The sequence below is a fragment of the Calonectris borealis genome, chromosome 3 (genome assembly GCF_964195595.1).
Source record: "Calonectris borealis chromosome 3, bCalBor7.hap1.2, whole genome shotgun sequence".
Classification (NCBI taxonomy): Eukaryota; Metazoa; Chordata; class Aves; order Procellariiformes; family Procellariidae; genus Calonectris; species Calonectris borealis.
The window spans coordinates 102,772,940-102,800,803 of record NC_134314.1 but is presented as its reverse complement, the minus strand read 5'-3'; the positions used below and the strand labels follow the sequence as shown (position 1 = coordinate 102,800,803).

Below are 27,864 nucleotides of genomic sequence, written 5' to 3'. Positions count from 1 at the left end.
ATAATTTAAAAGGTGTGAGATAACTGATTCAAGTGTAGCTGGAAAACCAAAACAAAGCAATGACATCTCCGACGGATTAAATAGACTTCTGAAAATGTAATTCTAGTGCACCAGACAAACAATGAAGTTCCTTTCTTGATGTACTGAGGATTAGGTATCTTGCTTCAGCCGTTTGCTGGACATTTAATTTCACTCTGGGTTAAGGAGCTTGGCTTCTGCTCCATACCCACCTTACAATTTTCTTTTAGGAGCGTCACCATCATGTTGTGGCACTTCACAGAGACGTTCCAACTATGTTTTCCTAAAAATAAGAATAGGAGAAAATGAATGCAACTGATGGTGAAACAAGTCTGGAGACCGAGGAAACCTGTAATATTTTGGATTCTGTGTGACCGGACTCAGAAGTCTGGCCTTTTTGTACTGTCTGAGACGAGCTACCTACAGTTGTTCCAGACAGATATATGATGAAACAAACTTTTAACTGGGAGTTTTTTCTCAGAAGTTATCGGTCCAGGATATGCTTCCATTATACTGTTATCTGCAGTAGAAGCGGCACCTCACTGGAGCTCAGTGGCGTCTGCTGCCATTAGCCAAGGCATTAGCCCATTAGCCAAGGCATCTCATCTCCATTGTGCAGAGTTACAGCAGGTACCTGTTGGAAAGCCGATAATTCCTTCTTTTCAGGGTGAGGGTGGCTTTGCACGGTGTGGGCATTGCAGACCGTTCTTTGCTTGGTGTCAGTTGTATTAAAATAGAATGCAAATGACGTTTTTTCAGTGTAGGGAGCACTTTCTTGTTCTGGTCGCATGAAATCGTTGCATACAATTAAATATATTGTAGCATATAAATATGATATACAGATTTCCATACACATATGCTGTATAAGAACAATGTAGCACCAGTCATCTCACTGTGACTGCAGGGCTTTTGCAAAACACCCATTAATTCAGTCTGATCATTCCCCATTGTATAGATTGAAAAAAGTATAAAGTTCCTCAAGTGGCTTGCTTCTGAATGCTTCTATGTTTCAGAGGTTCTTCAGGGTCTTTTAAATCAAACAAAAGATGGATCCTGTCCTATTGCTGACTCATGCTTCTTATGTTTCTGTTCTGTTGCATGGGTTTTCTAACATTCTTCAATGTAAATGTATCAAATTGATAAACCAGACATTTCAGAAGATACATTTTCTTGAGTCGTAGCTATTCTCTGTCTCAATTTTCCTTAGACTCAAGGAAAATTTCTACTGCCCTAGCATACAAAGGTCTTTGGAGAGGGTTTTTTAAATTATTTTATTTTCACAGCACTGGTTCTCATTACAAAAGAATTCAATGCACATATGGTTTTATTTCTTTGGGTTTTTTTTTTTAAATTTCTTGAAAATATACTTTTCATTCTCAGGAAATCCTTTGCTTCCGACTGCTGTTTCTTCCTCGTATCTATCACTTCCTTAAAGAGCTACCTAGAAAAAAATGACAAACAGCTATCTTACAGGAAGGTAGATCACAGTGTAGTTCGATGGGTTCTCCCTAAATTCTCACTTACATATATAAAGGAGTATGGGTTAAGGTGTATGTGTAAGTGTTGCATTGCAATATGCTTTAATCGTTTCCAAAATCCTACTTAGTTTCTGGCATTCCTGAGAGATGCACTTGCACTGACACTAGTTGATGACATTTTCCTCCTTTTCTGGCTACTTGAAAATGTGCAACTTTCTGTGCTTCTGACAAAGTCATCCTTCAGGCTCCACAAAATCCATACAGCTGTTTACAGACTGTCTCAAGCCTTTTCGTATGCATAGAAGTCATAACTTATTTGATCCTTATTGATTTAAGTTAAAGGATGAACTACATGCATTGATATTAAAGAAGTAACCTGGCTTGATTATAAAGCACAAGTCTAGGAGCAGTCGTGCAATCTTTCTTCTGCGGCTAAATGGGTAGTAATGTCGTAGGGCATTGCAAAGAGGAATTCATTAATCTTTGGAAAGGATAAAGCTACTGCAACAAGAAAAGCCCATGTGGAAATTACTCTGTCGGCTGTGCAGCGTTTGGATGCTGCGTATGCCAGCGGTTGAGAGACCAGGTCATGCAAAATGCTGTGAAAAATCACCTGATGAACTTCGCACTGCTCGTAATGCAGGAGCCCTGGGTTAGAGCTTTCGTAAATAATGACCATGGCATAACAGGAGAGTTGTCAGAGGCAACCAGAGCTTGGGGTTTCTTAACGCCCCAGCCCTGCCTGAGCCTGGCACCATGCAGTTAGTTTCTGAGCACGCGTACAGGTGTGCGTGAGGGAGGGCTACCTGCGGAGGGTTTCACAGAGCTGAGAAGTGGTGCTTGAGGTCAGTGCCGGTGCTGAGCCCTCTGTGGCCACTGAGCTACGGGGAGGCTCCATTGAAAATCTGGCTGTTTAAGCTTGTGTAGACTTTTAAATCAAACTGGTTTTGATTTTGAAATTACTGAAATCCTCCAGCACTCAGAAGCTGAAGTATCATCCTCTGGTAATGGAAAGATATGCAAATTACAGACTTTATGTATGCAGTATTTTCTACCTGAGAAGATTGACCTGGCAATACGAGCTTCTTTACAGTAATACAAATTCACAGGACCTGCACACCGTTGTGGGAGTGAGATCAACTTTCATTTACCTGGAGTTAATTTTTTTTATCTGTACGTAAGTCTAGTAGAGCATGGTCAAATTAATGCCCTTGGATAAACTAACTCCTCTCATTTCCATTACGGTGGTAGCAGTTAGAATCACCACTTTACTGCTATGTCTTCCTTTTTGCCTGAAAGCAACTGATCACAGTGAGCTAAAAGTAGGGACCAGTTATTAGTGTTGCGTTACACAATCAAAATCATTTATTTACAGTGCGGGTAATTAAATGCACTGTATATAACTGTTCTGCAAGCATGTATGACTCCTTGGAATATTTATTCTTACAATGAACATCCTACATTGCTGGGAAAATTAGGATTGCTTTTCTCTCTACTGCAGGCTTCTAGTATGAAAACTAGGATGATTATTCACTCTCTTCCCTCTCCATCCAGGCAGCAAAAGCAATAATATTTTCCTTGCCTCAGAAGCTGTTATGAAGTTGAATCTACTTAAGATTCCCAGGTAAAAGGTGGTATTGAAGTGGACAGATGCTATTTAAGAGACTAAAGTTTATGCCACAGCCTAGATAGGTAGTCGCAAAAAAAAAAAAGTGAAGTTGACTGTTTATAAACTTTGGATCAAATCCTAAAGTACTTATTTTTACTGGGAGTTTTGCTAACCAAAATAGCTTCAGGACTCATTTATTTTAAAGTCCACTTATGACCTTCTAAAATATGAAAGACTATGACATTTCTTATGGTATCAAAGATTTTTCCATTTTTTTTCTCCCAGCAAAAGAATAATTTATAGAATGAGCATTCATACCCTACATTAACATTATGAAGCTACAGTGTCCTTTTTTTCTTTCTTCAATTGATTCCTTAATTCTGTAGTTAACGATATATATGGTAAAGTAGAAAGCAAATGTAGACCAAAAATGTTTATCTACTTGGACCCTATTGCACAAGAAAACAATAGCTAATTATGTGGCTAATAACAATAGCTAATTATGGCAGGATTGGTCATATAACAGCTGACAGATCCATCTAGGTAGCCTGTTTGTACAAATGGCCACTATCGTGTCCTTTAGAACCACATGACCTTGCTATCTGCTAAACTGCAAAACATGAAATTAATAAACGGCAAAACAGTGCTTATTAGTTTTCCAGTTGAAGTGAAGGACTTCCCATATACCTTCTGTCCTCCTCTGCAGTGTCGTTACACCAGCAGGGACTTTTGAATGTTTTTTTTCTTGGAGCCCTCTGTGAGGAGGACAGCAGCTGCGCATACAAAAACATCTTTAGTGACCTAAAGACTGTAGCTGGAACTTTTTATTCTCATCAAAAAAATCTTTTTAGATAGAGGAAAAAGGCCTAAAAAGTTAAATGAGATGTGCTGTAACTGTCCCGTGGAGTGGTTTAAGTGTCACGTTTCATGTTAATACCAAACTACCTGTAAAAACCACAATCCGACACTTACTTTAGTTGAATTATTTGGGATTTTTTCTTTTCCTCCTGACTGTTATTTTTGTGTTGAATCTGGGTCCCTTTCCTATGTATGACAGAGTGCAGGAGTCATTTTGATTGCCAGATATTTACGGAATTGATAGACAGTGGCCAGGAAATGAAACGGTATGGACAATGCCTGCTTCTTCAGCTGAGGCCAGGATTTGATTTTCTGAGCCTTTTGCTTGTGACACGTTCTTCCTGGTTGTTATGAAGCAGAATTCGTTATCTGTTAAACACTTTGAACTTTGTCTCTATTCTACTTGTTTGGTTTTGTAATACTGATACAAACTGGAAATGTTTTCAACAAAATCATGATGCTTTAAAGCTATGTCCAGCAACGTGTTAGAGGCCATAGTGACGTCTGCTTGTTGCTTAAAACTGCCAGTGCTAAGAGGGTGCCATCAGCTGTAGTTAGACACAAAATTTAGGCCTCAATCTGGCAGTGAAGTGTGGGAAGAGGGAAGACGTTCATCTGAGTCCAGACCCTATCTCAGCTTTGACAAAGTAAAGGAGAAAGTAGACCTGTCACTCTCTCCTGTTCAGGCATTTATGTTTCCTTTTATAAACATCTGACTTTAAAAGACCTAGTTGGAGCAAAGGCCTCATCAGAGATGATGAATTTTCCCATTGCATCTTCCACTGCCCAGGAGTGCTTGACCTCCCCAGCAGCAAGCTCAGCTTAGTCCTGACTCCTGACTTTAGTGCCTTTGGTAAGGCCAGATTAGCCAGCAACAAAAATAGCCAAGCTGCTGCCATCAGCCGCAGGGAGTCTGAAGTGTCCTAGTCCTGGTTCCCTTATATTCAGAACACATCTCAATGCAGTGTATGATGCAAATTTGTTGCCTGGTTTGTTCCTGCAATTAAAGTGAGGACATAGGCCAGTCAATATTCCCTTTGGGTATTTGGTCTGTGAATTGTTGCTGTGTTTGGAGCCATTTTGGTTAGCCAGAAACCTTCTGAGTTTAACTTCTGTGTGTGCAGCTATCTACAAATCCAGCAAGGCATAGCTGGATCAACATATTCCTACATCAGCCTATTGACATTATGCAGCGCTATATAGCATTTAGGTCCTGCAGGACCTCTGCAGTGGCTGGTATTACTAAGCTGCGTAGAAAGCTTCTGATCAGTTAGTCCCTAGCCTACAAGAGGAAGAAGGACCTTTGTGTAGTGTATTAATCTGAGACGTGGGAGATGCTAGTCCACTTCTCTGCTCCGCAAAAGATTTCTCTGGTGGCCTTTAACAAATAATTTATTTTCTTCTGTCTTCTGTTCCATGTCTATAAAAGAGATCATCATGTCAGTCTGCGGCTAGGAGAATTAATGGTCTGTGCGTATTGAAAGGATAACGTGATCTGTTTGGAGTTTTGATTTCATCTGTTTGGCAGGTGTCACCACAGTCATCAAAATGTTCTCATGCAATTCAGGAGGCTAGTTTGTGTCTCCTGAGGTACCCAGAAGGGAAATGGACAGCCTTGCCATCGGACTCCCATTTAATTGGGGTTGAGCGAGAGGCTGCAGAGCAGCCGGGTCACATCTGTGATGTGTGATTGGGCAGTGAATTGCTGCATGAAGCTGGCAGGAGAGTAGCTGTGCTCTTTCCTCGCCCTGCTGCCCATTAGGGGTTGTAAGCACAGCTGAAGTTCTGGACACAGCAGCAACGGGGTAGCGCTCAGTCTCTGACTGTGAAAACCAGAAACAACTACAAAGCCAAGAGCAACAACAAATTTGGAGTGCCTTAGCAAAGAATGGTGTGCTTCCTTGTCATTTGCTTTGCTGTCAGTAATTGCTTGTTGTAGTTTGTCCTTGAACAGGTTTTGAACATGAAGAAGCCTCTCTGAGAACAAGAACAACATGTTGTATTGAAGCATGTAAACTCCTTGGAAATTCTCAGGCAATTGAGAGTGACTCACTGCTTTAGCATCCGTGCCAGGGATCATTTGGCAAGATGCAGTTTCAATAACCAATACAGGCACAAGGACCAAGTGTTTTCAGAGAGTGGAGGCTTCGCCTAACCTGGTGTAGCTGGATGTGGTGCAGAGATGAACCTAGCTTCTCCCCGCCCCCAAGGTATGGGCTAAAAGTATTCTCACATTTAGCTAAGTCATCCTGCCTGCCTGATGACTGCTTCTTCAAAGCTTTGTTGTGGTAGATGTATCCAGCGAATGATGGATTCAAGAAGATAATTAAATGCAACATGATATGCCCAATATCTATTAAGACAGAAAAACTTCTACCTTCCCTCTCAGGAATCCTGTCTCTTGAGTCAGGCAAAGACGATGTTTGTGTGCTGATTAGTTACATTATCCCCTGTGAAGTAACTTGACTCAGCTAACAGGGAGTCCTGTGCCTCTGCTAAATCCCTCTGGGTCTGCACGCTGCAGCAGCAGCAGGCAGCCAGACGTTCATAGCCAGCTCTGCACCTCTTACTGGCAAACCTGGGGCTCTTCCAAGGGAGAAGCTCTAATAACAAAGTTAAAAGGATCTTCTTTTAATCACCACTGCACCTGAACAAGGTTGGAAGGTTAGATGTAGGTGATAGAAGAATAAAAAAAGGCAAACAAAGAAAAATCGGATGATGCTGTGGTAACTCATATTTTCAGCAAACTCAGTTCCAGACAGCATGTACTGAGGGCAGCTGGCTTGCACAACAGGTGATGATACATAGCCATACTTAAGATAAATGCTGAAAAACTGCATGACTTACTAAAATAACAACTTTTCAACTTATAGTATTCCAAGAATGATAATTTTGAAGAGCAGTAGTTTGAATTTTAGCTGTTTTAACCCAAAGTAATGCTCTAGAAATAATCCTCTTTATTAATAAACTAGGTGTTTTACTTCCTAAGAAGTCATGTATGAAACGGCAAATGCTAAGTAAAAGGTATACAAAAGACAAAATCTGTTTAAAATGTTGGATCTGGCAAATTTTCCTATTAGAGAAATGTCCAGTAGAGGCTGGGCTGGGCTTTTCCTAACTGGATAAGAAGATTGTTTGGGGGGAAAAAGTGAATTTGGAAACACAATTGAAAAGATTCCTGGGCAATACTTCTTCAAAGGGTGTTCACTCCAACATCACAAGTGAAACCTACTTTATACCTTGGAGCTGCTGTGGAAGTTATTGCATCTCTCTACGCGGGAACGCCTGTGAGCAGCTGAGCTCATGTTTCTGCCGTGGTCTGCAATCAAGCGCTGCACGTGCAGACCTCCCACCGCCCTGCACATCACGCCCGCCCAGGCAGCAGGTTTAGTGACACATCCCCCTCTCCTCCCATGTTCAGCCTGCACAGGACATTTCTGACAAATCTTGCCAAGGGCCTTCGAAGACTTGAGAGGTCAAATATATGTGTTTTGTTTTGGTTTTTGGTTGTTTTTTTTTCCCCAGAAAGCTACTTTAAAAAGTCTAGTCTGGCACTGTGTTAGAGATAAATGGACTTCAGGTGAAACTGGTGATATCCAGCATTTCCCACTGTCTTTCCATGAGAGAGGGGCCTTGTGGGTCCAACTCTGTGTGGTGGAAAAAGATTTTTGTCCCCTGCCTGTTCTGCTGCTGGGCTTTAGAGAGTGGAGAGGGCAGTTTGCAAGTATTTTAATTCTTCACCTCTTCTGATGCAAGACCCGGCTTTGAGAGAGCAAAAGCTGGCAATTTATTTGCTGTTCTCACCCACTTTTTGGAGGCAGTGACAGCACTCGAGCAGACCGCTCAACCCTGTGCTGCCCTGCGGCGAGGACGCCCCAGCTGCCCTGTGTGCCGCCATGCCACCCTCTGCTTGTGGGGCTGGTGGTCGCGAGGGCTCTGCTCTGAGCACGGGGATAGCTGCCCAGGCGAAGTGTGTGGTGGGGCAGCTCATTTACCCACTGCCGAGCTAGAGGACAGCTTTTCCATGTAAAGAAAGCATCAAGAGATGCTCCAGTACTGGCATCCTGCTGGGACACTCTTGTCCTGAGGGCTGGCATCAGATCCAAGTTACAAGTGAGCAGGTTTGGAGTTCAGAGGGATTAAATGATCTCTGCCGGCATTGCCACGCACTCCTTGATGGCGTTTTCCAGAGCCTTCTGTCACCGAAGAACAAAAGCTGGATCCTGGCAGTTGCCTGGTGCTTCCATCCACATCAGCCAAACAGGCATTTTGGGCTGGATGCCTCTGTAGCACAATGAAAATAATGGAAATTACAGCTGATTTACTAAGCAGCGATGCCTCTGAGCCAAATGGTTTCCATCTGAATATGAAGTGAATTTGCCAGTGCACTGGTGTAACGAATGCACGATCTCTTTGCCCCTTCTGTGCCTTTGTAGTCAAATGTTTGCTAGAAAGTATTAGATAAAAATCGGGAAGGGAGGCGTAGAAGACACAACTTTAAAAAATAAGTTTCTCTAGACTTTACTTAGTATATAATAGTAGCTCAAAGTGTTGGAAAATGGATAAATTAGAAGAATGCAAACTTGCTTTCTGCAGACTAGCCCAAGTGTGTGCACATGCTGTAGGCTTGCTTCAGCAGGGGCAACATGGAGTCCCCACGCCAGGAATTGTAGGAGTTGTGTTGTTTCATCTCACGAGAAAATGTTTGCTCCTGTGGCCTTTTGAAAAACCTGCTTGAAATCTGAAAGCGCTGTAGCTTCTTTTTATGAATCTGGTGCCAAAACCTCTGCAGCGAGGCCCTTGTGCCGTCAGTAGCACAGAGCCAGATAAAGTCCTTTTAAGGACTTAATTTTGCAGCCTGATATAAATCTATGCCATGGGCAGATTAGTGATAAAGATGCATGTTGGGAGAGTTCAGGGGCATTTGAGAGGACAGTGGTGGGGGAGAAGATGCATCCTTGATGAGCCTCTGAGTCCTCTAAAATCTGTTAGTCCTTCCCAGCCCCCGACAGCCTGTGATTAGAAAGACACAGCGATGGCTCTGGTCCACCTGCTCTTGAGCTGTGGTTTCAGTACAACTTCTCTTAGAAGAAGGCGGTGCACAGAAGTTAGGTGGCAAATCCTAATTGACGGGTGAGTGCCCATGAGAACGGGGTTATTACGTAGTAGAGGAGATGGTCCTAAAAGCAATTCATTTGATTAGGGTGTCATTATGTGAAAAACGAAGAGCACTTTCCCTTTATGTGGCACGTGAAGCTATTGCCAAAATCCAGCTTTCTGTCACTGGTGCTGGTTGTATAATGATGACTGCTTTCTGTTTCTGAGGATCATAACCTCTTAGTTGAAAATATCATCAGGAAGAGGTTCTTGTGTGTTGTTTGCTGTATATGCAAACACTTTTATTTCTTCTGAGCTCTCTGTTAAATTGTTCAACTGTATCATTGTCAAATATGCACACCCAGACATAACAGGTTGATCTAACCATTGCTTACTCAGATTCAGAGTGGTACACTGGGCCATACCTGCTGTTGTTTTTGCTTGAGTTTAGATCCATGTCTAACATTATTTTGGATAATAATGTCTTTTTTTTAGTCTCTAATTAGAATTTTCCATTAAATTACTTTTTCCAATATATTGAAATACTCTCTTCAGGGAGTCTGGTGTTATTTCTACATGTGCCTAACTGCTGAAGTGCCTGCTGCACTCTTCAGTTGCTAAGGAAGTAGTTTCCTTTTCTCGATACGTATTTTTCATGTCTCAGCTTATGCCTGTGGTGTAAGATCTTCTCACCTGAACATATTTAAGTGAGTTTTGGGACTAGTAATTCTTGCAGACTAGATGTCTTACAAAGGCATAAGAAAGAACAGGAAGGAGAGCAGAGCTCTCATGGAAGCAGGATGAGAGTGATTTTTGGTTTCGTTTGCTTAATTCTGAACAGGTAAAAAACTTTTTACACTGTAGTCAAGTACAATCACTGTCATAACAGAAAAATGTACAGCGCCTATTGAAGTGTCCACTCTTAGGTTACACTTTGCATTGGAACTGTTCCTAACTAGGTCTCAAGCACGCGAGGCCCTGGTTGTGTACCCCAAGTTGTATGAGGTACATGGCAAGTCTTTATTTCCTCTCTCTATGCACAACAACACTATGTGATGGTGACAAGGCAGAATGTCACAGCGCCTGCCGATGGTCTACAGCAGCACGAAACCCACTGGGCTTCCAGCAGCTTCTCCAACCTCTCCATGTCTGCAGTTCTTCCCGTTTTCAGGAAAGTGAGAGTATAGCATGCTGCTCACAGCCTTTATTTCTGGTGTTTTGTATTCCTACACTTGGGATAAGAATCAGTTTGTGTGAAATATGAGACTAGAAAATGGGTAACATAAAACATGGTATGACAACCTCCTTGAAAATGCCTTTCTCTTGTTTTACAAATAAGAAAATTATGCTATGTAAATATAAACCATAAATGCACATGGAGAACTAAAGAGCCTGTGGCGCAGTATAAGGGAGAGTTAAGCTTCAGAGATTACAGGGCTTCACTGCACTCCTAACCTGAGATATGGCCTTGGTGGTGGCTTCTGCTGGATGCTGGTGCAACTCTGAAACTCCGAATAAGCCATGTTTCAGTGAGGCTTAGAGGTTAAGAATTACCATCCCAGTGTTACCAGTGGAAGAGAGACAGCTTGCTCAAGGGTGAGCTCTGTGTCACATCTCTCTCTTTTCTCATCTCAGAACGGTGGATCAAGGAGAAAACTGGTTTTCAAGGAGAAAAGTGTCCCTTAGGAGGAAGCAAGGAGACGTCACCCCAGGTATTTAAGTTTAGCCCAATGTGACGTTAGAACATGGAAGAGGTAGAGATGGCAAAGCACAATAGTTAAACAATCCATATTTTATTGATCACTTAAAAGCGCATAACCACATCGATGTACAGTCTGTGCTCTGCCTCACTTAAGCTACAGCTGCACTCTTCAAACCTGCCTCTCAAATGAAAATGAAATGTTTTGCATTGCCTCAGTAAAGTGGAAAAACAAGGGAAGAGGAGAAAGCTTAAAGGAAAAGCTGCCTGTAAGATGAAATGAAACATTTTCGTTTGGGGAAATGAAGGGTTAGACTTCCAAAGCAGAAGGAGGTGGCTGTTAGATAAAGCGGGGCTATTAGATAAAACTGGGCTAGCTTTCAGGCTCAGCAAGTTCATTTTCCTCATTGATTTGAGAAGATGAAGAGAATGGTAAAACTGCTATCCAGGGGGCGTTCTGGGATTAGGTGTCGTAGTCTCTCCAGCTGAGACCTTCTGTTTTGAACCAAAGGTGAGGGCATTTGCTAGAGCAGGAACCAGAATGTGGGGATCCCACCTCCTGGTGAGGGCCTCTGTCTCCGGGCTGGAGCACCATTTCTGTCACCTGCCTGAGGGAAGCTGGGGGGGCCTCAGTTCCGATCTCTGCTTTTAAAAGCAGGAGGACTTCCTTCAGCCCTTCCTGTTGGACTCGTTTCACTTGTTTGGAAACATACTTGGTGAAGAAGACAGAGACTGGCTCTGTAGCCTTGAAGACAGGATGCCCTGTCGTGTATCTGAAGTGAAACGTCAGGGGAGACTGAGAGCAGCTCTCCCCAGAGTAACCTCAGCCATTCCGGCCTGTGTCTTGCTTGCAGAGAGCCGGCATCTCTTGTCACCGCTGCCTTGTCACAGTGCAAAGCTCTGGGGAGGGAGGGAAGGGGAGGGAGAGCTTCCCTCATTGTGCACCTCGGAGTTTGAACCAAGTTTCTGTGCTGGCTGGGCAGTTCTGCCCCGTAACATGGTGACTGGAGCATGCTCCTGAAAGGGGTGTTCAAATCCTTTTGGCAGAGGGGAAAAGGGAATCTGCTTTCTGCTGTCTATGAGTGCTCTCAACTACTCAGGAGAAGGGAGACAACACCACGACTGTGAAGTCCAAAAGTCAGATGCAAGCACGTTTTTTCTGAACAAAACCTTTTAACAAAAGTAGTTGCAAATGCAGTCTGAATTTATGACGACTGAAATGGCATTTGGGGATGAATAAACCTTTGTGAATACATACCTGCCCATATCTGTGTGCAAGAGGGAGAGGTGTGATCCAAACGAAGACTGGGCCAAGGGCAGCTTTTAGGCTCGCATTTGATGGTGCCAGGGGTTCTTGAGTTTGCGGTTCCTACTGCTCCTGGTAATAGAGGTAATAGAGGTCGGCATGTAGAGGTTTTCAATATTCAGATTTAACTTTGTCATTTTTGAATGACATACACATGATCATAAATATTTTTAAAATGAGTTATCAATCTACTTGTGAGGAAACAATACGCTTGTGCTGAATTATCCTGGTTTTCCTCTTCTAGAGCTGCTGTTTTCTTCAGGAGAAAATTGGGAATTTTTAAGTTAAGTGTGTTTGAAATCACAACTGTTTTGACAAATTGTATTCAGGATCTATTATCTGGAACTTGTAAGGGTGAACCTTTACCAGTCATAACAGAAGGGGACATCTTGCACAAGTAACGTTTCAAACTGCTCATAATTTTTTGTGTGCCTGACATCAGTCATTGTGATATCTGCTGGGCCTCTGATGTATTCCCATGAAACAGGTCATTGCCTCATTGAATAACAGCATTTTGCTCTGTGTGTGTGTGTATAAACTGAAAGACTAATACAACCCTAAGCATTACTGCTATGTAAATAATAAATAAAAGTAATGGCATTGGTCATATTCGGAGGATTGAGGAATTGCTGTAAAATACTTGGAGATGTGTGAATGAAATCCACTGATAGGATAGAAAGCATCTACCTCTGTCAGTATTTGAATCTGTATTTGCCATGGGACCTAAGTGTCTGCTTTTACAGAATAAAAATACTGTAACAAAATCAAGAAGTACAGCTCTAAGGGATTCTTTGTGAAGTGGCCAATATTCTTGGCTATTTTAATTGGCTCACCTGTGCATTTACCAGACGGCAGACAGCTATCAGTTCTGACACTTGACCAGGAAGACAGGGCCATCACTTATCACCAGCTGGAACTGGACTGCGGCAAACTGGCAGAGACCTATTCCCAGCAACTGCTAGCTAAGAGGAGCTCCTCGTAATGAGAAGATCTGAGACAACTTCGCTACAGTCAACTGTTTTCTTCCCTTCAAGGTTTTAAGCTCCTGGCTGTTAGTTAGGGCTGAAGAGATTTGACAGCTGCTTTGGGAAATACAAGCAATGTACTTTTTATTCCTGATTCTCATTCAGTTATCAGCAGTTTGTTTTCTTCTCGCATAATGTGATCCAAGCAGTGCTCTTGAACAGGGAAAGGACAGACCGGTTGAGTGGCACTGGGCGTTTGGGTGTGCATGGCTGTGCAGCCATACTGTCTGGTAGAAGATTTATTCTCTTTTTATGCAAAGCTGCAGGTTAGTTTCAATATTATAGCTGAACTTTAAGCCTGTTAACTCGGAGAGAGACACGTAAGGAAGAGTTTGTGCTATCTTAGGCAATTTATGCAAGGACCTTTAGCTGAGCTTAATGTAATTCTCAGTTTATAATTTCAAGAGCTGCACAAGCCTTGTACATCAGGGACAATAAGCATTGTGTTTGTGTGGATCGGTTTATGAGTGGGCATTCAAAGGTAGCTGAATGACTCATCAGCTCTTGGGACTGATGATTTGAATACATTGGAAAATACATTTGATACCCTCTTGGAAAGTAAAATACCTGTCAATCACTATAAGCCTAATGACAGAAAGAAGATAAATGAAAGCAGGAAAAAAAAGTGCATGAAAGAAAGATATTGGCTAACAGGAAATTATCTTAACGGCAAGCTAGTGTCTAAAATGTAATCACTGAAAACAAACTATACAATTTAACTATTATCTCAACACATCATTCCTTTCCTCACCTCTACAATCACTGCATCTGTTTCAGATCTCAGGTGAAATTGTCTCTGAGTTGGGTGGGGAATCCCAAATCCTTGACTCACACAAATTGCCTGATTTCTTTCAGGAAACACTTGGTAAATGGCAGCAAGCCACAGGGAGCTTGGGGAAACAGGCTCTGACTCTTGAGAAGGCGCATTGTACAGATTACATGAGATTTTGTATAGTTGTAATTTAGGTGACAGGGAGGGAAGTTCCTGCTGTGCCTGGGCTCTCCTTAAAGCAATATTTGAGGCAGCGTTGTCTGCCCAAGAATGAGGGTAGTATGTTGATCTGGAGCAAAAGATGAGTCTGCATGAGCTGTTTGTGTGTCTGATGTGTGTACACAGATACAAAAGCACCCCAAGTGCTAAAAAGGAAAAAAAAATGAACAAACGTGAAAATAGTATTTTATAGGTATTGCTGCTAGAAACTGCTGACACTTGGCAGGCAGGAAGCAGAAACATTCTTTTTTCCTCATTTACCACAAACAAGAAGTTGCTACAGAGCATTTCACATTTTGACGGACATAGCAGTTCTCAGGTGGTATAACATTCCCCCACTCAGATCTGCCATCATTTCCCCAAAGCCCCTGCCTACATGTTAGGTATTCGCTTGTAGCAGCTCCTTTTCCTCTCAGAAATAATGAAGTTCTAGTAGATCTTTAGTAATACATATTTTCGTGGTTTTTCGTATTATTCTTTTATCTTTTTATAAGTTAGTGAAGGAGGTTGCTAAATGAGCTATAATGTGCTGTAGTTGTGAATGTCTATCCAAACTATTTACCAGTGTCAATGGTGTGGTTTTTAGTTTTAATTGTGTGGTTGTCTAAGTTTACTAATGACAATGATTTAGAGCCTATTTTTGGGAAGAGACATCTCTTGATGCCTCAAAACTTGCTAGTGAGCCTGTTGTAGGTCAGGCAGGTTTATGTCTATTATTTCCACTAATTGCTCTGGACATACAATTCTGTCTTATTTTCAGTAGTATTTTTGTAAAATCTTTTTCCTTTTCTCTCACACTAGTATAGCCTGTAAACATGAATTAGAATGAGGAGTTTGACATAAAGAAGTAGAGTCTTGAGTTGTGCAGAACGTCTAAATAAGTAATAGTGACATGATTAAACACTAATATTCAAGTCAGTATTTCTAGAATTTGTAATTAGGCTACAAAATATGCTGTCACAGAGAAGAGCTTCAGTACTGTTGAAGCCGGTGGTGCTCATGACAGTAACAGTTAGCCCAGATGTTGTTCTGTATAGACTAAAAACCTTGTTACCTCTATTCAATCTGGATAGCATGGGTGCTCATTAAATTATGAAGTGGTGTTTCGTCCAAACATTTGTACGTTAATGATCCAGTAGTGAACAGAAGTCTGATTTTTGGAATGTAAGCAGGTACTGCTCCATCTGAAGGGCTGGGTTGACTCTCCACAGGACAAAGACTTCTTGGAGATGCAAAAGGGCTGTGCCCATCCACATGTTGGCTCTTGGGCTGTGTGTGTCCCAGGTACACCTGAAGTTTCCTGATACCAGCACTCCTTTACAGCCCCTCTGCCAGGACCTTCCAAATCTTAGTTTGCTTTGAGTTTTCAGATTATTACTCAAAACTAGAAATGTTTGGGAATGCCCTGGATGGATGTGACATTAACTGGAGAGAAACCTGTTCCGCTTCAGAAGCAGAAACCAAATTTTGCTATTGTAGCCTGTAAATCTAGGGAGAACTTACTAACATCTGCAGCATTATTGCAGACTTGTGCTTTCTTGTGTGGCCCTAAGTCCCATGCACAAATCATTTGCTGAAACCCAGGGTCAAAGCCAAACAACACGGGACTACAAACTGGGTAATTTGCATCAACCTTTTAACAGGTATGTGGACTTGGAGGATTGTGCCTTGAAACTTGAACTGCATAATGGGATCTGTGCTCTCACCTGTCATAAATGTGACCTGTGTACTTATATACCTTCTCACACATCTACACTTCTACATCCCAGAGGTGCAACTGAGACGAGCACTTATCCCAGGAATTGTTTATGGTAGAGATAATGGCAGTGAAACCCATTGTAGATTTTGGTGGGAAGCTTCATGAGCCTGCACTGTTGATCTATATTTTGTGAGAAGGTAGGACCAGTAATTCCCTCCTTTCTGACAAGCCATCCCATGTAATTGCAAAAGACACAGTCTCATTTCTCCACTATTTTCCCTGACACCTGCTAATACACTGCTCTAGGGATTCTTCATCATCATAGACTACGCTGATCACATGCAGCTTTGGTTTCTTTAACGTCAGTGTCAAAAGCATTTTTATCGTCAAGCCTTCTGTCTCTTTCCTTTTTTTTCCTCTTGCTTTCTTTGAGGAAAAAAAAAAAAGAAAGGAAGATTGGATCCAATTTTCATCGGACTAACATCAGCCTGGAGATATTTTCATCAGTTCTTGGCAGATGCTAGATGGACTGCATACTAATAAATGCCTTTTTGTGATTGTTTTCCTCACGCTTAAGTCCATTTTCTGTGAGCACCGTATGAAGTAATTCTAAGCTTTTAATTGTTTATGATATCTGGCACTTCCAGACTCTGTGAATGTTTATGTATCTGTGAAAGAGAATTATTAAGCACCAGAGAAAAATGCTGCCATGCTACTTGCTGCTAATGCTGAGGAAGACCTGCCAAATCTTGCAGTATTTGTGCATGCTATAGAGGTGGAAAGAAGGGAAGCTTGTGGAGCTAATAATAGCAGCAGCTTTGTGGCTAGGAGCCTCATAATTGTAACTCCATGATGACAGTCTGATTCAAAACACAATGAAATCCATATTTCTATCTATTCCTGTGGGTCTTGGATCAGTTCTTACAAATCAAAGTTGAAAGGAAATTTGGATGTTTTTGCATAAGACCAAAAGATCCTTTCCACTTCAGATGCAGGCAGGTCTTTTTTAGCATTTGACAGGATAAGGTTTTCAATATATTCAGAGTGTGTTTCAAATGAAGCACCCCCTGATCTTTAAGACTGTCTTCTGCAGTGTTCGCACAGTGGTTGCATTTACAATCGGATAACAACAAGAGCAGAATATGGTTGCTAATATGTTACTTCTGCCTCACTCTTCTGTTGGTTACCCTCCTGGGAGTGGGCAGAGTGTTAAAGAGCATGACTTGCTACGGTTCGGCTGGCAGCATCGTTCTAGTGCGTTTTGTGGGCTACCAACAGTTCGAAGACGGTGAAACTCCTCAGTGGGCTGTGCATTACAAGAGTAACTAGAGACAGTGGACTTCTTAATTCCCCATCTGCACCAAGTGGTCTTCCCTACTGTACCAAAACAACATGCCATTTTTAGTTGTTTCATTCAAACCCAGGGCTCAGTTTTGGGGCCGGTCCTGTTCAATATCTTTATCAATGATCTGGGACGAGGGGATCGAGTGCTCCCTCAGTCAGTTTGCAGACGACACCAAGCTGGGCGGGAGTGTTGGTCTGCTGGAGGGTAGGAAGGCTCTGCAGAGGGACCTGGACAGGCTGGATCGATGGGCCGAGGCCAACTGTATGAGGTTCAACAAGGCCAAGTGCCGGGTCCTGCACTTCGGCCACAACAACCCCAGGCAACGCTACAGGCTTGGGGAAGAGTGGCTGGAAAGCTGCCCAGAGGAAAAGGACCTGGGGGTGCTGATTGACAGCCGGCTGAACATGAGCCGGCAGTGTGCCCAGGTGGCCAAGAAGGCCAACGGCATCCTGGCCGGTATCAGAAATAGTGTGGCCAGCAGGAGCAGGGAGGTGATCGTGCCCCTGTACTCGGCACTGGTGAGGCCGCACCTCGAATCCTGTGTTCAGTTTTGGGCCCCTCACTACAAGAAGGACATGGAGGTGCTGGAGCGTGTCCAGAGAAGGGCAACGAAGCTGGTGAAGGGCCTGGAGCACAAGCCTTATGAGGAGCGGCTGAGGGAACTGGGGTTGTTTAGCCTGGAGAAGAGGAGGCTGAGGGGAGACCTCATCGCACTCTACAACTACCTGGAAGGAGGTTGTAGCGAGGTGGGTGTTGGTCTCTTCTGCCAAGTAACTAGCGATAGGACGAGAGGAAATGGCCTCAAGTTGCGCCAAGGGAGGTTTAGACTGGACATTAGGAAAAATTTCTTTACTGAAAGAGTGGTCAGGCCTTGGAACAGGCTGCCCAGGGAAGTGGTTGAGTCTCCATCCCTGGAAGTATTTAAAAGACGTGTAGATGAGGCGCTTAGGGACATGGTGTAGTGGGCTTCGTGGTGTTGGGTTGATGGTTGGACTTGATGATCTTAGGAGGTCTTTTCCAACCTTACTGATTCTATGATTCTATGATTCTATAAGTTCCAAAGCGATGTCAAATCTACATAGTACTACACACTAATGGCTTGTTGGTCCTGCCTCTCCCTATGTGCAAGTGAAGGGCGCAATGAGAGTAAACCTTTGTCTGAAATAGGTGAACAGCCTGCTCAGATGTTTAAGGCTCAGATCTTTGAGCCTTTATTATATTTTCTTCTGATGTTTTTCCCTCTGGCACTTCTTCTATCACCCTCACTGGGAATGTTTCCTCAGCAGTGAGACAGCAGTTCCAGATTTTGCCTATGTAATTATTTAGGGTTGCTTAGGGATGCCTAAGGAAGCAATAAGAACAACACTTCCCTATGTGGCCATTCCTACAAATACTTTTGCAGGAGATTTTTTACCTCAGGAGATTTCCTGAGCAAGGTACCAGTTTTGTCTGTTTGGTAGCCCTCAATGGCTTTCTCTACCAAGTACTTGCCTGGTCTATTGAATCCGTGCAGACTTTTTGCATTCAGAGCATCCTTTATTAACATCTTTGACATGTCTAATACATTCAGGTGAAGAATCATGAACTTGTCTTTGGTTTGTATGTGACTCCTCTTGCTGTCATTTGATGCTGTAGTTTTCATAATGGATGTGTAGTCAATCCCTGCCTACCCCTGTTCATGTCCATGTCTGATTTTATACTCCTCTGTCATATTCGTCACGCCCCTGCCCCCATCTTCGTGTAGAAGAAGCAGGCACTTAAATTACTGCATCTATATTTGCATCTGGCCAGATGAGATAGCGCTGCTGTTGAGCATGTCAGCCTTTTATCTTGTTGCAAGGCAGCCTTCAGTTTTAATGGCCAACTTAGCGTAGGTTCTCTGAAATGTCTTCATGAAACAAAGTGAGTACCCCTGTGCCCATTCCCCTCTTATTACTGCTCAGGAAAAACAACTTGGAGCTATGCTAGATAATTCTAGAGAAACATCAGCTAGTAATGAGATGGGAAGAGCAGTGGGTAGCAGTGAGCCAGCAGAGGGAAACAGCTGGAAGATTCATTGTAGGATTAGTTGTTTTACTTGACTTTCCAAAAGGAACCTTGTATTTAACTAAATCAACTACATATTCTAGCTCTGGGCCAGAGTGAGAATTTAAGCACTGAACGCTGCCTATTAGAGTTAAAGATGCTGGAAGGTAGAAAATAATTCAAACATCTCCAGGGAGTTAAAATTGGAAGGTTTAGAGTTAAAGTGAAAATTCTAAAGGTGTGGCCTGTTTCATATCAGTAACACATTACTGTCTAAATCCTTCACAGTAGCAACTGCCTAGCTGTAATACTTCTGCAGAGATTTTTAAACATAAGACTCTAGAATCAGTTTCTAAAAGTGAATTTTTAAGTGTCTGAGGGAGCAAGGAACAGAAATGTCACTGATATCAGACAAACTGTCTTGAAGCAAAAATTGCAGGAATCTTTTATCAGGATGTGATGATGGGTTCTTTATTGCAAACTGGATGTTTTTCTAAAAGATGCAATCTAGTTGTAACAAGATTCCCTTTGGGGAATGCTCCTTCAGAGCAATCCTATGGCCTGCCTTATGCTGGAGGTCACGTTGCCATCTGTTCTTCTGGTCTTATCATAAAGAAATTGTGGAAGTCATATTCACAAAAAATGTCCATGTTGTGTTATTTAAATGATGCTTGGGTTTCAGTGCTGAGCACAGGAAAATCCAAGTGACAGTTGCTGGGCACTCTACGTTTGACAACCAAATAGATGTTTCAAGTATTCATTTATGTCCACCTAATCTTTTAATACTTTGGGGAGAAATCTTGACCTTAATCTCTAAAGACATTGATTCTACAAATACAGCTTGAAAATTCCTTGAAGATTAAAAAGAGGCAGTCTTTCCTCAAAACTTACTAAAGACTTCACCTTCACAACTAGTTAACACTGAGGAAAGGGAAACGTGCTGGGTGTAACCCCGTCTTTCTTCCTTGGACACGACTCATGCACAGGCAGGAATGAGGCCACAGGCTGTGTGCTGTCGTAAGTCAGTGGGACACAGGGGTGCAGGAGTGCACCAGGACGTGTCAGCGCATTTCTTCACTTCTCTCCGTGCATTGTCCAAAAATAAAATTTTTATTGACTCATCATAACTGCATGCCTCAGTTAAATGTTTATATGATTGCAGTAATCTCTGCCTAACACAGCTATTTTTCAAGTTTTTGGCAAAGCTAGGCTGATAGCCCCACAATACTCACATTTATGGCAAATTGGGAGGTTTTTCTGTGGAGCTACAAGATTCAGCACCTTTTTATTATTAAAACTGGAATTATGAAACAAGACTTGAGACTGGATGTGTGAAGTATGCACTTTTAGGCCTGGTGTTTAAATTTCTTGTTATTTCATCTCAGTTCAGGTTCTTTGTCCATATTTTGGTCTTCACATGCTGTTAAAATGCTCCCACCAGACTTTTTTCTGTGTCTCAAAGGGGATGATGTTATGGAGAACTACATAGCCTGTAAAGTAGAGGACCCCTGTGTCTGTGGGGCGTATAACACGCGGGCTAGGAGATTTTGAGGGTACAAAGCACTATCCCTTCCCAGACAAAAATGAATGCTTGGAGAGAGAGATAAAGAGGAACTGCTCTAAAAACTGTCTTAGGATCTTTGCCATAATATTTTGGGTTTTAACTTTGATTAAGATCCATATTTGTAGCCCTACCAAATGCCACATGAAAATTGCTGTGTAGGTCCAGACTTCTCTTCCTTAGAACAAATGAAACCTATTTTCTTTCCCTTTGTACTCCTACTGCTTGTGGGAGCAGGTGTATGTACATCAGTGTAACAACCACATATTCTGAATACCTTGGATGCTGCTGAAGCTGTTTAACCACTTTAAAATTGCTTTTTCCTCAACAATTGTAAGAAAACAGTCCATTTAAAAGTTATTTGTGTTTTTATTTATAAGGACTTGCATTTAATCTTAAAAAAGACAGCAAGAAAATAAAATCCAAAATGCAGTTATGATGTAAAGTCTTTTCAATTACTGCTGAGCTTTGCATAATTATAACACTTTCGCTTAATACATAAATATGAGCTGTCTTGGGAAAATATGGCATCGGGGACCTTGCAAAAAAGGAGACCAGTGACAGCTTTGCCTGGGCTTCCCAAAGACAAGTTGCTCTCTGACAGGCGTTTATCCAGTGTCTCAGGAGTTAGTTAAAAGAAGCCAACCCAAGAGTTGGAGGCTGTATCCCCTGGAAAACGTGCATAGATTTGATTTGCACCGCATGAGTGCAGCTTGTCACATAAATGTATACATATAAAAGATGTCGAACAGGATGGGAGACCTGAGGATTGCATTTCTGCATTCGCAGAGGTGATTGCTGCTGTGGTGTAGTTGCCTTGTAGCTGGTGTAAGGCCCCATGTGGAAAATGGAAATTAGGGGTCTCGTTAGCGTGGTAGCAGTTACCCATGGCAAAGGCAGTATTTATGTAATCGCTCCCTCCACGTGTGTTCCTGTTTCTGTTGCGGTCTGATCTCCTGAAGGCAAAGGAGCGAAGGTACGTTCAGGGCCCTGAGGCTGACCACCACACAGCAAGAAAGCTGACGGCAGCTCCTCCACGGCCGAGCGTGCTTAGCATCCACAAGGCTCATCTAGGCAGTGCAACGGAAAGCAGCGGGGCTGTGGGGAGATAAGCACTACCAACAACTTGTCTCTCAGTGTCCAGCTTTTTGCATTTGCTGGTAAATTTGCTTCTCATTTACTCCAGTATGGAGACCACGCTACCAGCTGCATGAGATGCGATGGCCAGTACAAGAATGGGTTGGGCTAGGCTGTTAAAACGTTATTGCTTGAGACTTGCTACGCTGCCCTCTCATCTGTATGGTGCTGTAGCAGCTTCTGTCAAATAACTTACCCTTTTATGTTACAAAAGCCAGTCATTCAGAAGCGAGAGGTACTCCAGTGCTTACCAGACAAGGTGCTGAGCAGGCTGCGTGGAGTAGGGGTTGGACAAGACAAGGACTCTGTGAAGCAGCCTGGCCTCTAGCTCTTTCAAGCACCCAGGTGCCTCCCCTGGTGACCCCTGTGAGGGTGACCATTGCGCCAGCCGGTCCTACGCCCCTCCTGAGCATTTAAGGAAAACACACAGCCCGGATACATAGGTCAGACTGAGACTGCTCACATGCGAAGCGACATGAGCCCCATTAACTGCATGACCGTCTGGCACGGCGCTGTGCAGGACGTGGATGTCCACACCAGCGCCAAACACGCCAGCTCCAGGAAAGGAGGAGGCTTGGGGACACAGAAGTTTGCAGAGACAAATTGACCTGGCTTATAGTTGCCTTGGCTCGCTGGGGCTTTGTGCCACCAGAGCCAGCCTCAGCCCGCTGCTGGAGGGACCCCCGAGACCCTGCCTGGCATCGCGAGGCTCCAGCAGAGCGTGCAGGGCAGCCGCCCTAACGCGGGGCTGACACTCTTCCTTCAATTAATGCGGGGGACTGCCAGTGTGTGGAAGCCATTAGCCTGGAGCATTGTATTGATTCTCCCTTCCCAGTGAGTAAGTGCTATTCTTTCACTTCTAAGGATTACCCTGCTTTGTCCGCTTTCTACTGAGCTCACTGCAGACTGAGTTTCCTGGGGAAAAAAAAATACCGTCAAGTACCCTGTTTTCGTATTCTTAACTCACATTTAGTTTCCTAATTGCAGCTTGGAAATAAAATATCCTTCCTGCTAATTTTATTCCTTTGTATTTAGGAAACGCTGCCAAGTCTGACAACGTCTTCCTTCCAAAGACGCAATGTTAAGATGTTTTTTCCCTGCTTCACAATGACAAAACTGTCAAGAAGCATTGGAGTCAGGAGAAACATGCATTTTGTGTGTGCCAGTGAAGCAGTGCTTATTATGTTTAGTTTAATTTAAATCTGTCTGCAACAGAGGGGTGGGTTTATTTACACATTTCCTAATAATGATTTGAATCTGCAAGTTATTTCTGCACTGGAGTGTAAGGACTTTGACTGGATTTTCCAAAAGCAGCTAAAGAGATTAGGTATCAGCATTCAGTAGAAGCTGGGGACTACATCTTTTATACTCTGTATTGAAAACTTCAGCTTAGGGGACCTCCCATTTTCAAACCAGACTACTTACTGGTTCTCCTTTAATACCACACTGGAGTTTTTTTGCTTGGAAAATACCAATACCAATGTAAAACACAGAGTTTTTGAAGAGAATGTGTTGCCATCAAGTCCGAGGAAGAAACACCGCCTGGCTGCACTCTGGGCTTGTGCGGGGGCACTGCGAGGCTTTCATCAGTACCATGAGACCCTCGGGCTGCTCCCACAGAGATCGCTTAGCCTACAGGCTCAGGAAGATATAATTAGGAGGGTAGACGGAAAATTAATGTTTCTCTGCGCAAAAGTGTCCCCTTTTCTGTAGGAATAAAGAAATAAATCAAGACATGAACCTCTTCAAGCTTCTGTAGTGATGAAGCCACGAACAGCTTCCCCATGTCTCGCAGAGCCCATTCCCCACTGTCCTTGTACCTTGACTGTGGGACTGACTTGAGCTTTGCCTCATCCCTAAACTGCAAGTTGCTTCTAGAAGAGGGTGTGGGAGGGAAGGGAGGGCAAGAAGCACTTTGCAAACTGCTGTTGGAGAGTCCAGAGTAGTCTCTGCTGTACTGACCCCATTAGTGGCCAAGCTGCACTGAAATAATATCAGATCTTTTGCATGGCGTGCAGTGAGTGAGCTCTGGGATGAGACTGATATAAGACATGGGAATGGCTCTTCGTAATATTAGAAACTTGGTGCTAAACCACAGAGTCAGGAAAACAAATATAAGAAGTCACTCTTAACAAAAATAGAACAAGTAACTTCCTGGAATCATTATATTTACAATGGCACTGCCTTGCTGACATCTCAGAACTGGAGAAATCTTTTTCTTTTTTTTTTTTCTTTCTGGTGTTATAAGACAGATGGTGTACGCTCTTAAATAATGAAATAAGCCACATTCCACACAAGATAAGACACTTGAAAATGTTGCTATAAATGTGCAGAGGTTGTGCATTTGTCAGTTAAAATAAATTCTTTCAAGTAATTCTTTCTCTACAACTTTTCCCCCTTAACAAAAGTGCAGTTAATCACAGAGTGAAATCTCTTTCCCCCTGTAGATTGTGTTCCGGAAAATCAGCGACGTCAAACGTGAAGAAGAGGAGAGAATGAAGAGGAAGAACGAAGCGCCCCTGATCTTACCCCCGGACCACCCGGTCCGCCGGCTGTTCCAGAGGTTCCGGCAGCAGAAGGAAGCGCGGCTCGCAGCAGAGAGGGGCAGAGATCCGGATGACCTGGACGTGGAGAAGGGCAACGTTTTAGGGGAGCACTCCTCTGCCCGCTCGGTGGTCAAAGCCAGCGTTGTGACTGTACGGGAGAGTCCGGCGACCCCCGTGTCGTACCAGTCCGCTTCAACGTCTGGGGCATCTGACCAGGCAAAGCTGCAGGCCCCGACATCGGACTACGCAGGGTGTAAAGTGCCGGGGGACTACCCCCGCCGAAAAGGCTGGGCCAAATTCAAAGACGCCTGTGGGAAAGGTGAAGACTGGAACAAGGTCTCTAAAGCAGAGTCCATGGAGACTTTACCAGAGAGAACTAAAGCTTCGGGAGAAGCTACCCTGAAGAAGACAGACTCTTGTGATAGTGGCATTACAAAAAGTGACTTGCGCTTGGATAACGTTGGGGAGACAAGAAGCCCGCAGGACCGCAGCCCGGTCCTCACCGAGGTCAAGCATTCCTTTTATCCCATCCCAGAACAGACTCTTCAGGCCACCGTGCTGGAAGTGAAACACGAGTTGAAAGAGGACATCAAGGCTTTAAACACAAAAATGACCAATATAGAAAAACAGCTCGCTGAGATACTTAGGATATTAACCTCAAGAAGAAGCTCCCAGTCGCCACAGGAGTTGTTTGAAATATCGAGGCCCCAGTCTCCAGACTCAGAAAAAGACATGTTTGGAGCTAGCTGAGGTGTTTCTTTTTACAAACCAACCAACCAACCAACCAACAGCCCCCCTAACATTTTAAATTTAATCTTTCTTGAAAACGAGTGAGGGACCAGTTCACTAAGCATGTTCCCTGTGTCTAAAAAGGTACGGTAACAGGAATTGCAACCTCATGTCAAGATGGCAGCTGACTCTGAAGCCTTTTTGACAGCAAGGGTACAGTTTCTAAAGTTTTTCTTTTCTCCGTTGGTGCCCATTCCCCCCCGCTCCCCCTCTCTCCCTCGGGATGTTGGAATAGGAATTCTGACAGCAGCACCTGTCCCCGTGAGCCCTAGGTGACCTCTGAGGTTTTTGGAGCATGCCTTACGTCGTTAGCTCGGGTTTGCCTATATGAATAAGCACTTGCCAGGGTGCTGATGTTTTCAGCGTTTGGTGAGGTGTTTTTTTTTTGCTGCTGCTGCTGTCACTGTCTCAGTCACCTATACAGCATGTTAAATGTCACAGTATATTTTCATATATCTCTAATAATGCAAAGAGCAGTAGGAGACCTGTATGTCATTTCAATGGAACATGTGGTACTCGGTACCGAAGTTATATTTGGGTAGTCAAGGGAGGGCTAAAAAGATGAAAAAATTGCACGTTTTATTTGCAAACTGACATATTCCTAAAGCAATTACATTTAACAACATCCTCACCAATAGCTACAGTATTTCAGGTCTGTTAATAAATGGGATCTTCCACATTCTCATTCACTGAGTCAAGGATACTGATTTTCAGAAACTTAACATGTGTCTCAGATGTCTTTGAATATTGTTACCTTTGCTTTTAACTCCAGCTGCTGGAGCACAGAGGGTTGGGTGTGCAGCGGACCTGAGCACAGCCCACCGCACAACGTATTGTGAACATCAAAAACAGGTCCTGCAGATTTGCCTCCCCGTGAAAATATACTGTGGCATTTGTGTCCTTTTTTTGCTATGAATCTGCTCTTTTAATTCTTGTAAAATTATTATTCACAAGTTTCTGTTTTGATAAAGGCTTTCACAGAACTTTTAAAGATTTTAGATTGTGGCATTTTCCTCTACATCCAGATGTATTGTTCCTGATCTAATCTAGCTAGTAAGCAAATGGATAGTAAAGGCAGAAATACAGTGCTTACTGTATACAAGTGCTATTGTAGCAAGGAAACAAAAAGATCTGCTTCTTAAAGAAGGAGATGTTTCCAAAACTTCTATTTTCATAACTTTTTTTGGAGGAAGATTGAAGCACTTTACCAAAACTACTGTTCATTATTCATTAGGTAGGGTAGCATAGCTGGCATCATGGCTTGGGTTATCATCTTGGGATATAGGTGTATATTCACAGTATATTCTCTCCACTGATCCGGTATGTTCACTATTCAACAGTAGGTTAGAGCGCAGAAGCATGGTGCAACACTTTTTTCGGTTTCCATTTTTAATGGCAATAGGTCTTAACACAGCATGGGAATAGTTAAGTCTCATTCTTTTTCCATGGTACTAAGTCTTTACGAAAAACATGATTTTTTTGGGAAGATTTTTGTTCATGTTAAGTAAGGAAGAGGCAAGGAAAGCAACCCATTTGAAAGGATTTCTGCTGGCCTGATGCTTGCACGGTGCAATGCAGAACTGTGTCAGACATCCCTGGGGAAGTGTGAGGTCCACTGATGAACCGGCACGGTGGTGAGGCCGTGCTGTGCAAAGCTACTAGCTCAGGTCTTGCAGTCAGGGCATTTGTTTGTGCCTGTTCCTGCGGTAACTGCCCTGCTCTCAAAGACGCTGATTATTCCGAGCGCATCACCACCATTTCCAGGCCCAGAGGCAGCTGGTTTGGGATTGGCTTCCAAGGGTCTTACTCCGTGGTTCAATATGGAAGTGCCTACAGATGGTAAATTCTTACCCAAGGATTGAAATATTCCTGAGAAACAGCTGTCGGGATCAAATCCGCAGGTTACTTTTTCCCCTCCCACAAGAAAAGGCATTAGGGAGGTGACTTGCTCTGAAACCAAGGTGCCACTTCCTTAATTTATTTCTGGTTCCATGTTGAGGTTTTTCCAGTGGTAACTGGTGTCTTTTACAGTTGGGCATGGCAGACATGCAGTACTGAGCAAGGCTCTCTTTGACCAAGGTCACCCTGTGTGTGTGGTGCATGAATCACTGTAAGTGGCAACAGTTACCTGTAATAGCTATGGCATGATTGCCGTAAGAAATCCATACATCAATGGTCTCAGTTAGAAACTGTTGAATGATTTTTTTCTTTCGAGTCTCCTCAGTCAGTAAATTCATTGGATAAGGAAATTATGCCTAAGTAAACCACAGGTGTACTGATATACAAGGATTTATAATTGACGCCCAAAAGTTCCAGCAAGGTTGGTTTGAGAGACTGACTTGGAGGTAGTTTCCTGATCCAGGCAAATTCCTTGTCAGCGTTATGTTCCTGAAACTAGGTTTTCTTCGTAAAATTTTTGGAAGGCTGAAAGTCTTGCTGAACTTAGCAAGCACCTTGTGAAGGCGTCACCCATCTACCTGCAGTTGGATAAACATGGAAATTAGCTTATCCCAGGTGGATGAGGGAGGAAATGTTTATAACCTCCGAAGTATGTGCCTAGTATCTCCAGCAGTGCAGACACAGAATTAAATGTGCAGTTGCAAGTTACCTGGCCCTTTGTTGCTGATACTGAGTTGATGTTTCTCAGTGGTATTTTTATGTGCCCTCAGGGATATGTTAAA

General features: G+C 43.1%; 1 protein-coding gene across 1 annotated transcript in view; it reads left to right on the top strand.

The window, feature by feature from the left end:
• KCNH1 (potassium voltage-gated channel subfamily H member 1) overlaps positions 1-25,144 on the top strand; it is a 187,632-nt gene extending 162,488 nt beyond the window's left edge. The window contains exon 11 of the mRNA XM_075147926.1: positions 24,296-25,144. Coding sequence (XP_075004027.1) covers positions 24,296-25,144 — 849 coding nt within the window. The remainder of the gene's footprint in view (positions 1-24,295) is intronic.
• Positions 25,145-27,864: the final 2,720 nt, after the last annotated feature.